Source organism: Colletotrichum karsti, assembly GCF_011947395.1.
Source record: "Colletotrichum karsti strain CkLH20 chromosome Unknown Scaffold3, whole genome shotgun sequence".
Taxonomy (NCBI): Eukaryota; Fungi; Ascomycota; class Sordariomycetes; order Glomerellales; family Glomerellaceae; genus Colletotrichum; species Colletotrichum karsti.
In genome coordinates this window covers 612,394-628,952 of record NW_024065903.1, presented here as the reverse complement: position 1 = coordinate 628,952, position 16,559 = coordinate 612,394, and the positions used below count along the sequence as shown (strand labels likewise).

The window sequence follows — 16,559 nt, the reverse complement described above, 5'->3', positions numbered from 1 at the left end:
TCTGTGATGCGGGAGAGCCCGCGGGGACCCGTGTAGGATCCGGCAGCCTGGGCCGAAGACTCGCGTGCGAAATCTGCCTTGTGCAAAAAGCCAAGACTCTGTGTGTTTCGTTTCACAGGATCTTTGAAGGAATGGATAACACTCGGGTGGGGTCGTTCAAGCCTGGAGGGAGGTACAAACTGATGAGTGGCTTTTTCTTCTTTCTACATGGCATACTTAGTTATTGTTACGTTACTTCTCCATTTCATTCTTGGGGGTCGAGAGTGAGACGGGATAGCCATGTGGATATCGGCACCGGCGGCCGCCTTACCATGACTGCATACATGACAGCACCAGCCCTATCTACTAATACTTCACTGCGCAAGAACTGTTTGGTTTGGGATGAGGTTGTTACACGAGATGCCTTATGTTCGTCGTACGAGGGGGGGTTGCAGCGCACGCGGGCTGTGCGTGGAGGCATGAGCCTGCCAGTCTGTTTCCCTTTCCAGAAGTTGGGTTGGGTGTCAGCACCAGAGTGGTTCTCATGCAGGTCATAGGGCTGGGCGGCTCAACAAGATCAGGCGAGGGGGTAATGGGCCGAGGAAGGGGGGATGTTACCCCCTCCTTCATCCTGATCGGCTCCCCGACGGCGATTATTGTCGCTGAGGATGTGAGGTCTCGGTATGAGATCTTGAAACACAGCCTCGAACAGCTCGATTGTATATTTTGTATCGCTGACCAGTCGAGATACTCTGACCTTCTGCTCTCGGTCTTGGGGGGCTTGGGGGCGGAAACCAACCCAGCAGCGCTGGAGAGAGTGATGCCCTGAGTAAGAGCCGTGGTGAACATAGCCGCCTAGAGCCCCACGAGGCTGGTGTTGAGTCCTAACACTGCGAAAATAGTTACAAGGGTTTCAGCCAAGAGAGGCGCTCTGGCTGAGCTCGCGTAACGGGATACCAGATCAGGCTCGGTTGGAGTGTGGTCGGCGTAGTTTGGTGTTACGATGTAGGACAACGTGTGCCTCCTACGCCTCGAGAGAACGGCATCGGTTGTGGCGTATTGTGATATTACGTGAGGCATGTGAGCTTGCTGTTCCATCTCTCTGTGACAGAGCCTCACGAGATCAGTATCGACACCGGCCTCTGAACAGTTTCTTGAGTGACGCTTCGGCTAGTTGCGGATAAGAGATCTATGTTCTAGAAGAACCTGGAGCTCTCACTAAGCTTGGTACCGATGAAATGATGATGCTTTTTCATAGCGCAAATAAACCCAGGGTCATGTTGATACAGATCCCTCAGTTGACAAAGAGGGAAGAATATCTGAGGTAAGCTGAGAGGTATGGTGCGTTTAGCAATGGTAGAAATGCGTGGTGTTCATTTTCTGGGGACTCAAAGTGAGTTGCTCACTATTGCTGCCAATCTTCCTGTGTTCGATCCCGTTTTCTAGGAAAGGTTTTCGGAGATAATTGATGCGTCTTTCAATGGCACGAAATTGGAGGTGAAATTTGAAGGTCTGGTGTGTAGGATGGAAGTTTGTAGCACGTAGCTTCCAGCGCTCCGAGCACCTACCTCTTCGGGACCCCACCGGGATTCACGTCCCCGACCCCGACTTCCCTACACAATTTCAATTCTCCCGACTTCACATCATCACCATTCCTTCACTGCAGTCTGGTGGCATCTGCGACACGCGCCCTTCGCTTCCAGAAGGGATACGAATGACATCGCATGGTATGCCCTGCGGAAAGCCTGCCAGAGCAACAGGGGATGTGCCACATCGGCTGAGTCATATCGGATACCCTTCGTCCATTCTCGGTCGGAGCAGCAGCATCGAAATGACAAATTTGGATACGCGAGTGCCCGGTATACGTATTTCTACAACGGTAGCCTGACCGCATCGCGGCGTGGGTATTCGTTCAGACTGAGACTGAAATATGACGAGGGACGCGATGACTTCAGACTTCGGCCTTGCCCGAATCCTGATGCAGGGGTTTTGGTGAAGAAGGCAATCTCATGCATCTCGAAACATGATGACTACAGCAAAAATGGATGCCTTTCCAACTGAGGCCAAACGCATCTCACTCAAGTCATCATCCAGAAACGGACGGGCACCCCCAAGGTGGTCCCGTCTTGCCGATGCTCCGCACAGCGGCCCCCCACGGAGGCGAAGACGACAACCGCCGCGGAGTCTCCGATATCACGTCGGCCTTTTGCTATTTGGCTTCGGGAATTCCATTTCCTGCTCGTCACATGCGCGCAGGGCTGACGATGGTGTGCGTATCCATCACCGATGACTCTACTCGCCTTGCTCACCTGCAGCGGCGATCATCAACCGGCGAAAGACACGCCGGATTATTACAAAGAACACTGAACAAGGGCGCCGGGCGGGTTTACCGCTTGTCGGCGAAGCGAGGACCAAGGACGAAGAGCGGCCGGAACGTTTCGATCAGTATCAACGAGATAGTGCCGCAGCGCAGAGGGAACTTCGAAGAAAGACGTGGCTTCTTACTCTTGAGAACGAATCACCACCAGGCGGGTGACCGGGAATTACAGATTCTCCCCAGTCGCGTCGGTCTCTCGTCCAGTCAACATGGCTGGTGCAGTTATGTCAGCTGCCCACCCTACACACCTACACGAAGACCCTCATCGGTTGTTGCAAAAGAGCCTCTACAGCCTACACAGCCTCGACGATGCTGACAGAGACACTCTCAACGACTGCTGCCTGTGGCTGCAACATGATCAGGCCTGCCTCTGCCTCACCGTTCTTCTTCTTCTTGCGCTAAGGTAAGCTACTGCGTGCTGCGTACGTTCGACTGCGTGCCTTACCGGCCCGACCTGATACGTATTGCTGAGGCAGGAAAGGCGTACGGAATCTTTAGAGGCAGGCCGGGCTGGTGCTTACTTTGCTGCACCCAAAATCATAGTGCCCTGGGTTCCCCCAAGAAGACTCAGCCCTACACGATCAACAACTTCCCTGTCTCTTCACCTCCCATTCGTCTACTCGCGTTGCTCAGCATTCTTTTCCTGTCCCTTCTAGCGCTTCCACCAATTCCACCAAAAGCTGGCGATCCAATCCGTGTAACCCGTCGTCCTGGTAAGTGTTCCTAATCTCCCGTGCCTGCTCGTACCCCTGCCCCCCATCATCGTCAGTTACCAAAAGTTCGGAGCGTACAAGCCACGCCCACCCTTGACCTCTAACATCCTGAAAAGGAAATGAGCCAGAGGTGAGACAGCCTATTACGGTGTCGTAGCATGATGGCTTCTCTCTGAGTCCTGCGTCTGCCCAGAAGTCCTTCTTCCCAGTATTCGGGCACAGCACCCAGGCCCGCGGCACCCCGGCGCATGCACGCATCTCGTTCCCATCCACCATGACCGGGGACATCACAGGCGACCTGACGACCCTGCGAAACCCACCCACCATTACGCCCAGAATCCGAGTACTCTGCAGATGCGCGATGACAATGACACATCTTCGACACACCCACATTCGCAATGTCTTCGTACTACACGGCGCTTCTGACATCGCGACTGCGCAACACACACACGCCTCAGAGTCCCAAGGAAAGCCGGCGAACCGTGTCACGCCCGACCCCGACCGAGAACCAGGGCCACAGAGCTAAAGCTTGTTCTCCGACCCCCTGCCCCGGTCCTTTGGCTCATGTCATCCACCCCTCCACACTCCAATTTTGGAAGGAATGCTGCCTGGCCGTTCATGGGGGCCGTGCCGAAGCCAGCATCATCGCAAGTCTCTTTCTCTGCCTCTTTCGCTGTCAACACTCTAGTTTCTCGGTAACCACAAGCCCGTTTGACAAGCCAATGCCAATGCCAATGCCAACGCCGCCCCTTCGGTGCGGTGCGGTATCCGTACCGGTCGGCCGCGCCTCAGCATGACGGCTCAGATGTGAGGTCCATTTCCAGGTACCAGCGTATCTTCCAAGGTAGGGCTGGCTCTTACTACGTGCCTACACGATGAGCCTCATACATGGTCCTCAAGTAATTTAGTTGCCTTGAGGTCTATATAAACGATTGCTATGACCCCTCAGGAATCAATTTTATTATCATCATCACAATCATCACACTCACACAACAAGCTCACACTTAAAGCATTCAATCTTCAAGACTCTCATCTTTCTCACTTACAAACCACACTATCAACCACTTACACCCACATCACCACTCCCATACTCCCAACCTTCACAATGGCCGGCTTCACTCTCATCTTCACTCCTACCACCGCTGTCTACGGACGCTCTGGCTACAACAAGGACGGCGACGACGAGGAGAACGACCGGGGCCGCTCCGGCTACAACAAGGACGGCAACGACGACGACGACACCCAGAACAAGGGCCGTTCCGGATACAACAAGGACGGTGACGACGAGGAGGACAAATAAGCGTCTTACCCTCCCGCACCCTCTTCACTTCTAAGCCTGCCGCTCCCGACGCCTTGTCTCGGGACGGCAGCCAATGTCTTGAACATCGCCATGGGGTAGCACAACTGATTGCGCTGCCCTCCTCCTCAACACTCGCATTAGACCGGAGTTTTCATGTCACCACCATCGCGCGGCCTCACAGGGCAAAGCGCGCATAAGAGCCAGGATAAACAGCACTGGCAGGCGACTTCTATCTCTCTTTCTCTATCGGCAACTTTGGGATACTAGACTGTATTTCGCGCCCCCTTCATCATCACCACAGCATTGGGTCGGAGTTCAGGTCATGGAATGTTACTTGCGCCGGATCGCTCTTTTGGATATTTTCGGAGACTGCATAGCATAGCGTAGCATCGCGCTGCACTGCCTTGGGTAGAATTGGGTTTTGTTTTCCTTGCTTCCGGCGTTGAAGAGGGCTCGTCTCGCATCCCCCGCTCCCTGATAGATTTAGATATACGAGGACTTCATTGTCCAGCATGAGTAGTATCTTAATCATTATTTTCCTACACAGAACCTGCAAGCCTCCTGTCAGTGATCATCGCATTCGACAACAGAACTCTCAAATCGGCCTGTAACTTACTTCTCAAAGATCACACCGAGAACTTCTTCGACGTCCCCCGCCTCAACCCGGCCGGTGATCTTGGCAAGACAGTCGGCCGCGTACCGCAGATACTCCGCAGCCAACACAATGTCCGCCTCTTCACCCTCCTCTTCGGGGTGCGCGACTGCCATAAAATCGTCCAAGTACCCGCGGCACTGCTCCAGGAGCTGCGCCTGTCTAGCCGTGACGCCCAGCAGATCCTGCTCATCAGACGGCAGGGACGTCATGCCCGCAAAAGACTGCACCAGCTGGTCGGTAAGACCGTTGATGGCTCCAGGATCTTTCTGAGTGGTGGCTTTGACCTGGGCTTCGCGGCAGGATATCGTGATGAGGTCTACGTTGCTAATATCCGGCACTTGGGCTTTGATATCGTTCCGGAATTGGTTGAGGAGTTCAGCAAGGGAAGCATCATCTACCGCATCTCGCTTGTTTACCACAACGAGACACGCCTGAGCCTCGGAAGCAAGCTTCAAAGTCTCCGCGTCGTAATTCACCCGGAAGCCACCCTCGCGCTGAGGCTCGACCGACGCCAGGACGATAATGATGTCTGATTCCGCAGCCTTCTGCTTCGCGCGGCGGATGCCCTCCTCCTCGATCTTACCCAGCGCCGGCTCAAAGGGGTCGTCCCCGGGCCGCACGGAAGTTTTCGTCCTGATGCCAGCCGTGTCCGCAAACGAGCACAGATACCCGCGTATATCGAGGCTCACCTCCACAATATCGCGCGTCGTGCCCGCCTCCATGGACACAATCGACGCCTCGCGCCCCACGATCAGATTCATCAGCGAGCTCTTCCCCACATTCGGCGGCCCCAGCAGAGCGATCCGGATGCCGTTCCGCAACAACTCGCTCCGCTGGCTTGCGGCCTCGTGACGGAGCACGCTGGCCCGCATGTCGGACACCAGGGCGCTGACGTTGTCCATCAGGTCCGCGGGCGACTCGTCGAAGTGCTGGTCTTCCGAGAAGTCGATCAGCGCCTCGATCTCGCCGCGGGCGAGCAGGAGCTGCTCGCGCCAGCCCTCGTACGTGCGTCCCAGGACGCCCGAGTTGCCGCGCACCGCCGCGCGCCGCTGCTGCTCCGTGTCGGCGGACAGGGTATCGCCCAGGGACTCGACCTGCGCGAGGTCGAGCCTGTCGTTGAGGAAGGCCCGCTTAGTAAACTCGCCCGGCTCGGCGTAGCGGATCTTGCCTTGTGATTTACATTTCGGGATGGCGGAGAGGACGGCCTTGACTGTGGCGGGGCCGCCGTGGACGTGCAGCTCGAGAACGTCTTCTCCGGTGACGGTGTTGGGGCCGGGGAAGTAGAGCACCAGGGCGTTTGAGTCTAGGATTTGGGCATCTCCGCCTGCTTGGCTGTCTATGAGAGTTCTGACAGCTGCAAATCGGGGTTTTGGGAGGACCCTTGTGGGACACAATCCTTTGTAGACCTGATGCATGTGTTAGGAGACTGGTTATGTTAGAGTTTCAGGGGTGATTTGCCTCTGTGCACCCGGGTCCGGAAATTCGAATTATTGCAATACCGGCGCGGCCTTGAGCCGTTGACAAAGCATATACTGTATCTTCGGTAAATTCAGGCTCGGATGAGATGAATCGTGACTGGAGTCGGGGCCCGGCGGGAACGAGCCGTTGAGCCGGCCGAGAGTGACCCCACGGCACCGGCCCCGTTCCGGGGAAACGGCCTCGACCACTAACACATCTCGCAGCTGTAACGGGGAGGTTTCGGCCGAGGCTCCTCGATGATCGGACGAGAGCAGGCATGAATCAATCGGAAACACATGAAAATCGAAACCAAATCTGATCAATCGAAACACTGCAAGGCCCCCATAATTGAATAAGAAAAATGAGATACTGGACGTCCTGAACTGAATGAGAGAGCTGAAGAAAGATTTCAGAGATCCAGTCGCGATAGAAGCTATCTGTAACGCACGGACTACGATTGGTTGAGCGGCCCGGTTTGCTTCCGCTCTTATCGCGATAAGAATCCCTGCGCCTGCTCGATCCTGAAATTTTTTGAGGATTGCCTCTGCAGAAAAACCAGCGCCCCGCCGCCTCTCTTTTTCCCTTGAGCTCTCAGTACTCGACCAACGGCAAGGCGTCCAACACCACGAGCCTTGTTTGTTTGTCCGCAAAACCGTCAAGATGGCGTCCGACGAGATTATCTGGTACGGTGGTACCACCAGAAATTTTAATTATCCCTTGATGCTAACGTCGCATTAGGCAAATCATCAACCAGCAGTTCTGCAGTTTCAAGCTCTCCACGGACAAGAAGCAGACGTTCTGCAGAAACGAGTACAATGTCACCGGCTTCTGCAACCGCCAGTCGTGCCCATTGGCCAACTCCCGCTATGCCACGATCCGTCGCGCCCCCAACAAGGACACCCTGTACCTGTACATGAAGACGATCGAACGCGCGCACATGCCGTCGAAGCTATGGGAGCGCATCAAGCTGCCCAACAACTACCAGAAGGCGCTCGAGATGATCGACGAGAAGCTCATCTACTGGCCCAAGTTCCTCCTCCACAAGTGCAAGCAGCGCCTTACGCGCCTGACGCAGGTCAACATCCGCATGCGGAGGATAGCGGCGGAGGAGGAGCGCATGGGCGAGAAGCTCGTGCCGAAGCTGGCGCCCAAGATCAGGCGCCGCGAGGAGACGAGAGAGCGCAAGGCCGAGGCGGCGGCGAAGCTGGAGCGGACGATCGAGCGCGAGCTCGTCGAGAGATTACGGTCCGGCGCGTATGGCGACCAGCCCCTCAACGTCAGCGAGTCGATCTGGAAGAAGGTTCTCAACGCCATGGAAAAGGAGGGTCAGGGCAAGCGCGACAAGGACATGGACGAGGGCATCGAGTCGGATCAGGAGGAGGACGAGGAGGAGGAGGACGAGTTCGAGGACGACCTCGAGAAGGAGATCGAGTACGTGTCCGACATTGGCGAGAGCGACGAGGAGCTCGAGGACATCGAGGACTGGCTCGAGAGCGACGAGGAGGAAGAGGACAACGACGACGACGAGGAGAGCGAGGACTCGGACGACAGCGACGCGGAGGCGAAGCGCAAGGCGGGCGACAAGCGGAAGCGCGGCCGCGCGGTCAAGATGAACCAGAAGAGGCTCAAGCAGAAGCAGGAGGAGAGACCCAAGATGGCGGAGGAGTTGACTTGGTAATAGAGGCTCGGATCGTTTTCAACGGCGTCTGGCGCGAATACCTTAATGGCTGGCTACGGAAGGAAAAAGTTGATCCCGGGAAGGCATTGTGCATAGCACTGCATTGTGAAATACTATTAGAACGAATATCTACCTGCTGAATTATTGTTACAGCTTTGCGCGAGAGGCATCATCCCTTCATCGTCTCTGTCCCTGTTTGTAGCGTTGCCCAAGCGAAGCGCTGTATAGCTGAGCCTTCTTCTGTCGATGATGAAACCAGTCTATGAGATTGAAAACATATGCCATGCTCGCACCTAGGAAGAGCAATACTGGACTGGGGAAAACTTAGTAACATATGCTTACAGCAAGAAATTGCTGTTGTTAACTCCTTGCTCATATTTTTCAATCGGCTTCATGGCATGCTATTCAGAGAGCTTATTCAACTCCTCTCTAAATTATTTGATAAGACGCAAACTCTCGTTGCTCAGATGAAATCCTCTTGGCTCAGACGTAAAGTCTCCTCGTTTAAATGCAACATTTCTTCGAGTTGTGACTTAGTTGTAGTCATCGTTTATGTTTGACTTTGGTTGAACTCATGCAGTTGTTCGATGAGACCGCTTGAGACTTATTTGAGTTCACGGTCCGAATTACACGGGCTGGGTCGAATATAATGGAGTGGAATGAACGCCAAAGACGCAGCATTTTGATGATGGGAGACCTTGAAAGACTCAAAAATCAAGAAACTGGGAACAGAAAGAGCAGCCTAGAATATTGCCTTGCTTCTGATCAGATATGTTGTGTGCGAATATGGGCTTGCTTGATATCTAGTTGATATCGTATGTTTGTCTATCGTGCTCTGTAGTTGATGATTGTGGTGGTCTGGGCAACATTGTCACGAAGGAAGACGTAATTACATAATACATGAGAGTATTGGAACTAGCATTCAGTATGGTCAAAGTTCATGAAAAACATGGACGAAAGCCTTCGAGGTAAGCTCACGGCCTCAAAGATGGTTGATGTCTTGTTGGGCGAAGGTGAATCAAGGTGGGTTTAGCGCCGGGGTCCGTCGGTGAAGAACCAAGCGCCTCCATTAGTGCAAGTTCCTTTAGAACAATGCGGGAGGGCCCCACCGCTGGCATGCATCACTCCGCCGAGCCACAAGGTGTCGGAGACAACCCAGGTCGACCTTCATTCCCTATCATTCAACGCCGACTTATTTGAAACAGACCACTTCAAGCAACTCTCCACGGTTACGCCGCCCACGAAACAACACTTCGGGCCCTTCCGATTTCTCTTCCTCTTTTTCCCCTTGCGATCCACGAATACACTACCCAGCGAGCGATTACCCTTTCTTTGTGCCCAACGAGACCCGAAGCGCGGTAATTCAGCCATCGGAAGACTTAGCTTTTCTACCCCAACCCGTCCGACGAACGCAGCACCGCAGCTCTCAGTTTTGCCCCGCAGGATCCTCGCAGGCACAAGGAACAGGCACGATGTCATCGTGGTACTCGAGGATCCTCACCAACACCACCTCCCAGATTTCGAGCTTGCAGAGCCGACTGCTCCAGAGCGAAAATGACGGCGACACCGAGGACGACACTCACGTCTGCAGAGTGCTGAGAGCATACTACACCGAGCAGGGCCGCGCCTTCCCCGGATGGCTGCCGCCCGACCCCAAGGCACCGCCGCCAGCAGCTCCCGTCTACGCCCAGCCCGCTTCTCAGGTCGGCTCTCGATACGGCGGACTTCAGCAGCAACAACAGGCCGGCCCCAACACGGGACTGAGCTCGCTGTGGGATAACAACAACGCCGCGCCGCCGCCGCGGCAGGACCCCGTGAGCCTTCGACAAGGCCGCGGCGCGCCGCCCCCGATGCGAGGCGGCGAGCAGCCCGCGCGACTGAGCCCATTCGCGAGGGCCGGCGATAGCGGACGAGACGACGTGCAGGCCCGGCCTCTGCCCAGCCAGCGCGCGGGAAGCTACCAGTCGAGTGCAGCGTACGGACGAGAGGCTGTGAGCACACCGCCTGGCAGCTCGGCTGGAGGAGGAGGTTCGGCACAGGATCGGCTTAAGCAGCGACTCTGGGGAGGTGCGAGAACGACGAGCCCCGCGTCGGGAGGAAACCAAGGACCTTTCCAACCGCCAGGCAGGGGCGGCGGCGGCTCAGGCGACTACGAGGACAGATTCGCTCCGGGCGGCATGTACGATGGAGGCGGCGCAGGCGGAGGTGGAGGCGGGGGCGGAGGCAGTCCTTATGGTGGTGGCGGAGGCGGTGGACGGCCAACGGGGCTTCCCAGCGGACCCAGACGAACAGGACTCCCAAGCGGTCCTCGCATGAGATAAGGAGAGAGCGGTTAGGGGTGTGACTCGCGGAGCAAGGAGAGAACATATTGGGAATACCGGCGGGCTCACCGGGTGTTTGCGGTGCGAACCTGTCTGTCTGGGTTGCTTGGCGGAGTCGTGGGCAGACGGGAAGACATTTGCAAAGTTCTGCAGACGCACATCAACTTTCAGCGGTGCAGACCACATGCGCAAGGACGGAGTATGTATGTTGCTGGAAGACATGCCGTCCGAAGAGTGCAAAAGCAGAGCTACAGCACGCAACCAATACAACCACTAATATCAACGCCTTGAGCGAAACATGCAAGCGAAGAGAACGTGTCCGGCTTCCATTATCCGCGTCAAGAAGCATCGCAACGTAACGTCAACTCGTACGTCTGTCAGAGGAGTCACCAAAATGGCTCCGTAAAGAAACATCGCAGCATCCTCTGAAGCCTCTTCTCGCTTCTAGCATATTCAGATGTCGTGGATGACGGAGCGACGACTCGCTTGCGCGTGCAATACGTAAAAACTAGTAGACCGGCGGGAGACGCGAATGACGACGCATGCATGCTGCAGATGACATGGCGCACCTCGGAGCTTCTGGTAGCTCTACCCTTAGAAGACGCTAAAAGTCTGCTGAAGTGGCGGTACAGATACAGTGAGAAGAACCCCTCTGAGACATGGATGCAAGCTTCCATAGCGGGGTTGCTTTGGTGGCAACACGCCTCGTTGACGACCTCTGCGCACGCTTGCTGAGCTGCTTGGCTGCTTGGCCCCAACATGGATCCCATATCATCAGCCACACTTTCACTCACATGCTGTTGCCTCTTCCCCAGACCCTCTCGTTTCCTCCAGTCACTATTAGTCTTACGAAAGAAACTCAAAGAGTACGGTTTCTCTTTTGTTTCTTCTCCTTTTGAATAGTCTCACACACCTTCAAGACTCCCCGGGTCCCTGGGAGCCTGGTAATCGTCTTACATCATCACACCCAACGCTGCGCGATGACCTCAGACTCGGATCCCCCGCCATCGTCGAAGGCCCCGGAGCAGGGGCGCACCCGCTCTCCGTCGGAGAGCTTCTACGCCCTCAGCGACGACGAGGAGGGCGAGTACAACACCATAACCCATAGCGAGACCGGTCGCGGTGTGAAGTTGCTCTTCTCAAAGAGCAAGGTGAGTTCCCGCGAAACCGCCCCTTCGCCACCCCACCACGGCCCGGAACTAACGGAGCTTCACGATGCAGGTCTACGTCCACCCCACGCCCTCGGCCAAGGACAACATTCCCGGGTACATTGCGCTGCTCCAGCAAAAAGGCAAACGAAGCGAACGACCGACTTCCTCGTCCTCCCGCGACTCGAAGAACCCATCCGCCGATGACTTGTTGCTAGCATGGCTCCCCGAAACCTCGCTCGGCGACGTCGAGAGTATATACGTGAAGGTAGACCTTAGTGAAGGCGAGTCGCCACCGAAGCAGTCGTACCTCGTTCCGCCCCCGCCGACGGTCACGTCCCACCGAGGTTCTGTCGGCACGTATGCCTTTGCGATTCCCGTCGGCGCGATCTACTCGCTCCTCGTGCGGCCGCCTAGTCTGGGATGGTGGTTCGGGTCGCTGATTATCAACTCGCGCGCCGGCGACAGCTTCCCCGCGCTCTTCTTCCATGACAGCGAATGCCAGAGCACGATTCTTAAGAGGAAGAGGCGGACCAGGGATAGCTTCGACCCGTTTGGCGAGAATGGACAGATGTTCTGGGGAGGCGATGAGGTTTTGCGTTGGTTAAAGCGATATGTGCCCATCGAACGATCGGGTGCAGAGCCAAACATCTACCTAGTAGACCCGTCCAAGGAGGATAGCGAGGCCTTCGGCGGGAAGCCCACTGCCAGTACAGCTCAGCGGAATGAGGCTTCAGGGTCCAGGGCAGGCGGATCTGGCGCAGATGCGCAGATGGACCCCTTCGTGAAGCTGATCAAGGAGACCGGTTGGAACATCATGGAGAAGTTCAGCAAGGTCACGACTTTTACGCGGAGGGCGGCTCAGGATGTGATGCAGAACCCAAACGTGCCGCCGCAGGTGAAGAGACTGCTGCGCAACCCGGAGGTTCAAACGCTGCAAGAGGAGTTTGACAGCGCGAGAATATACCTCGCGCGCTGGGCTATGGGTATCGCTGAACAGAGCGAACGTGATCGTAGCCAGAGGATATGGACTGCTAAGGAAGTCTTGGAGCTCGAGGATACCGACGTCGGGGAATTTGAGCTTCTCGATGGCAGTAGTACCCTGTCTCTGGAAGAAAGGAGGAAGCCGGTTACGTTAACGGAGTGGAACACATTCTTTGATCCGCGGACTGGCAGGCTTTCCGTTACAGTGGACGAGGTTAAGGAAAGAGTATTCCATGGCGGATTCGACCCTGACGATGGCGTACGGAAGGAAGCTTGGCTGTTCATTCTGGGAGTTTACGACTGGTACAGCACAGCGGAAGAGCGCAAGGTCCAGATTGCGTCCCTGAGAGATGAGTACGTTAAGCTCAAGGGCGCATGGTGGGAGAGACTCGTGGATATGGGAGGTAATGGCGAGGATGGAGAGTGGTGGCGCGAGCAGCGCAATCGCATCGGTAGGCCCCCTTTTCCAAAATTTATGAAGACTCCTACTCACATCGGATTAGAAAAGGATGTCCACAGAACAGACCGCAACGTCCCCATCTTCGCCGGGGAAGACATCCCCCACCCGGACCCCGAGTCCCCCTTTTCCGAAGTTGGCACGAACGTCCACCTGGAGCAGATGAAGGATATGCTCCTCACCTACAACGAGTACAACAAGGACCTCGGCTACGTGCAGGGCATGTCAGACCTGCTCGCACCCATCTACGCGGTGATGCAGGACGATGCCATCGCCTTCTGGGGCTTCCAGCACTTCATGGACCGCATGGAGCGAAACTTCCTGCGCGACCAGTCCGGTATGCGCGCCCAGCTTCTCACCCTTGACCACCTCGTTCAGTTCATGGACCCCAAGCTATATGAGCATCTCAAGTCGGCCGACAGCACCAACTTCTTCTTCTTCTTCCGCATGTTGCTCGTATGGTACAAGCGCGAGTTTGAATGGTTGGACGTGTTGAGGTTGTGGGAGATCCTGTGGACGGATTACTTGAGCAGCAGCTTCCACTTGTTTGTGGCGCTGGCTATTCTTGAAAAGCATCGCGATGTTATCATGACTCATCTACAGCACTTTGATGAGGTTTTGAAATACGGTATGTTTACTTCGTCTTTTTACCCCTGAAATGCAGAGGCTAACGGATAATCAGTCAACGAGCTCTCCAACACCATGGACCTCGACTCAACACTCATCCGCGCTGAGGCTCTCTTCCGCCGCTTCCAGCGCCTCGTCGAGGCCGTCGACAAGAAGGGCAACTTCCCAGCCCCCAAGAAGCTCCGCGATCCTCCCGGATCTCCGTCAAAGGCGGACGACGCGGCGCCCAAGCAAGGTCAAAACGGGACTGGACCAGCAACGTCGCCTCGAAAAGACACCGGCAAGGCGCAAGAGGAGCCGCAGGTCAAGAAGGTGATCACGCCGGAGCTGAGGGAGTTGCTTAGCCGTAAGGTGGTCGTGCTGCCGCGCAAGACGGTGGAGAAAAAGGGTGACGGACCTAACAGGTCATGACGATATGTGTTTTAACAGTTGTGTTTAATTTGGATGAACGGGTTGGCAAGGCGTCGGTTATGGAAGGGTATTGGGCGCATAAGGCGAGGCAACGAGGTATCGTACAGTTTGCTTTCGAGAATCCAGCAGCAGATCACTCGCACCGATGTGTGTATACCAAGGAAGTCCATCAAGACGTTTCTGCTTGCCAATGATGCTGCTTGTGAGTGTTTGTGTGTGTGTGAGTGATTTCATACCTTGGGTATATTTATAGTAAAAGACTTGTTTTCTCGATCCCAACACCCGTAGGGCTTGTAATCTTGAACACCACAAGCAACGGGAACCCACCATGTTCGAAATGAGCCAGTGATCGAGTTCAACCATATTCAAGTATCTAGCGGTCTTCAATCTCAAACAGAACCTTTCTCTCCGTGTATAACACCCAAGTAATCTATTAAACAAGCTCAAACTCAATATCAGGACAAAGATGTCCCTTGGAATCCGACCGGACGTCCACATGTACAGATAGCACTCTGTCGTCATATGTGATGCGATCGTCAGTCCATTGATTCATGTCCAACAATTTCTCCTCGCCGAGGAAGGCGTCGAGTAGTGACACGTATGGTCCTCCTTTCCTACCGGTTCCATCCCCCACGTAGCCCGTCCAGGCACACACGGCAGTTGCACTACGTTCGAAGCCTTGATCACCAAGCTTGAAGCCTCGACTGTCACTTTCAATGTCAACTGCTACCACAAACTGTTTCACCGGGTGTCCCTTGGCCGTAGGAAGGTCCGCGTATGTGTCCGAGAGGACGAAACGAAACAAAAGAACGCCCCTAGTGACGTCCATGCAGAACCTGTTATCGCTGAAGACTGGTGGGAACGACTCAACCACTGTAGCTTCTGCATCGAAGTCAAAGTGGAGACCAAGATACCGGAAGGCATTAGTTAACTGTGTTGGCTGATGAAGTTCCATAACCAATATCTTTTTTCGACTCCTTGACAACGGGAGACGCGAGTGTACCACAGGGACTGGCCATGCGCACTTCATCATTTCTTGACCGTCCTCCATGTATATGTACTCCCGGGCGTTTCCAACCTGTAAAAGAGGTTGGAGAAGGCAAATATGACCGCCATCTTCCATGTTATCGTGTTCGAACATGACGTCCCATGGTGCGCAGCAGATGTCTGGGTGGACAATGTTGAAAATTTCCAGTGGTATCTGGAGGCCTCTGTTGTTTAACTGGAAAGGGACGCCTTGGTTGTCACCGTCAAGTATCTTCGCATCTGCAAATTCGACAGGGGAAGGCGCGAAAATGGTAGGAGGCGAGCTTTTTGAGCGGAGCGAACCGACTGTCAAAGGTCGGTTCATGCCCCAGGCTAGGATGCTCTGGCCAGAGAATTGCTTGATGATTTCTTGCTGTAGTCGAACGAAGGCCCTTTCCCCTTCCCCGTAGAGAAGCGGCATATTGATGTCGAACAAACCAAGCAAGCAGTACGCCACATCCTCTTTGCGGGACGTCTGCCTCTGGCTAGCCCACGACATCCTCTGCGCGAGGGAGAAGTCGCCTTTCACTAATTCTCCATGCCATACGTTGCGTCCCAAAGCGGATATGGGGATACTAGTGATATGGTGCAGTCGATCCGCCATATGCTTTCTGGTCCCAACCTTAGTCCATCGTCCATCATAAAAAAGAACTTCCCTAGGTGCCAGGAGTTCTTGCAATGTCCAGCCGCGGGTAAACCAGCGACTATCTTCGAAACGCACACCAGTCCGAGTGTCACCAGTCGAAGTAACGTCCGACAGAACTGCAAAGCAGATTTTGGATTTTTCGTACCAGCGATACATGGAGTTAATCGCTTCCGATAACTCGGCGCTGCTGGTCTTGTCGATGCAACAAGTGTCGACCCAAACATATTCTAGGTATCTTTCCTTAGCAAGACGGGCGCTCTGTACAATCTTGTCGTAACCACATCGCTGCCGTATGGAATCCGCCTTTGCTTGCATGTTCTGTCCAAGATTGGAGAGCAAGCCCTCGAGGGACGCATAGATTGTTCGGTTTTTGTCGTAATCTGCTAGCCAGCAAAGGTCTTGGAATGTCACTTCGTCCTTGCCCCACGTGTGGGACAAAATCGCGTATTCCGGGATGTCCGCATCGAAGAACTCCTCTAGTTCGAGCGTATATACGTTGACGAGTCGCATAGCTTCCTGCTTTGTCGTCGGAAGCGCGTGTCGCTGAACTGACCGTCAGTGTCGTGTCCAATGTTCGATAGGCGAAGAACGTGATCAGCTGGGTAACAAGATGGGAGACGAGATGCAGTGAGGGAAAGAGGGGAAATTCTCGACAGGCAGAGTAGAAGATCAGGCTGGAATGACGCCTACGAAGCGCTGCATGTGCCGAGCAGGCTCTTGGGGCGCAGCAACCTGAATGCATGAGAATCAACGCGGACCATTGGGCCAATCACAAGGTG

The 16,559-nt window shown here is 54.9% G+C and overlaps 6 protein-coding genes across 6 annotated transcripts; 4 read left to right on the top strand and 2 right to left on the bottom strand.

Moving 5' to 3' along the window:
- Nucleotides 1-4,174: 4,174 nt before the first annotated feature.
- CkaCkLH20_01273 (uncharacterized protein) lies at nt 4,175-4,566 on the top strand (the record flags this gene model as incomplete). Its single annotated transcript, XM_038883992.1, has 2 exons — nt 4,175-4,346; nt 4,511-4,566. The coding sequence occupies 2 exons, from the start codon at nt 4,175-4,177 to the stop codon at nt 4,564-4,566; spliced, it is 228 nt and encodes a 75-aa protein (XP_038750584.1).
- Nucleotides 4,567-4,981: 415 nt separating this feature from the next.
- Nucleotides 4,982-6,439, bottom strand: CkaCkLH20_01272 (GTP-binding protein TrmE; the record flags this gene model as incomplete). The annotated part of the gene is made up of 1 exon (XM_038883991.1): nt 4,982-6,439. One exon carries the CDS (start codon nt 6,437-6,439, stop codon nt 4,982-4,984), a length of 1,458 nt encoding a protein of 485 aa, XP_038750583.1.
- A 679-nt stretch (nt 6,440-7,118) lies between these two features.
- Nucleotides 7,119-8,160, top strand: CkaCkLH20_01271 (ribosomal large subunit biogenesis protein; the record flags this gene model as incomplete). The annotated part of the gene is made up of 2 exons (XM_038883990.1): nt 7,119-7,165; nt 7,221-8,160. 2 exons carry the CDS (start codon nt 7,119-7,121, stop codon nt 8,158-8,160), a joined length of 987 nt encoding a protein of 328 aa, XP_038750582.1.
- A 1,472-nt stretch (nt 8,161-9,632) lies between these two features.
- CkaCkLH20_01270 (uncharacterized protein) lies at nt 9,633-10,481 on the top strand (the record flags this gene model as incomplete). Its single annotated transcript, XM_038883989.1, has 1 exon — nt 9,633-10,481. The coding sequence occupies one exon, from the start codon at nt 9,633-9,635 to the stop codon at nt 10,479-10,481; it is 849 nt and encodes a 282-aa protein (XP_038750581.1).
- A 980-nt stretch (nt 10,482-11,461) lies between these two features.
- On the top strand, nt 11,462-14,108 carry CkaCkLH20_01269 (GTPase-activating protein GYP7; the record flags this gene model as incomplete). The annotated part of the gene is made up of 4 exons (XM_038883988.1): nt 11,462-11,632; nt 11,703-13,065; nt 13,117-13,698; nt 13,753-14,108. The coding sequence occupies 4 exons, from the start codon at nt 11,462-11,464 to the stop codon at nt 14,106-14,108; spliced, it is 2,472 nt and encodes an 823-aa protein (XP_038750580.1).
- A 433-nt stretch (nt 14,109-14,541) lies between these two features.
- CkaCkLH20_01268 (uncharacterized protein) lies at nt 14,542-16,290 on the bottom strand (the record flags this gene model as incomplete). Its single annotated transcript, XM_038883987.1, has 1 exon — nt 14,542-16,290. One exon carries the CDS (start codon nt 16,288-16,290, stop codon nt 14,542-14,544), a length of 1,749 nt encoding a protein of 582 aa, XP_038750579.1.
- Nucleotides 16,291-16,559: the final 269 nt, after the last annotated feature.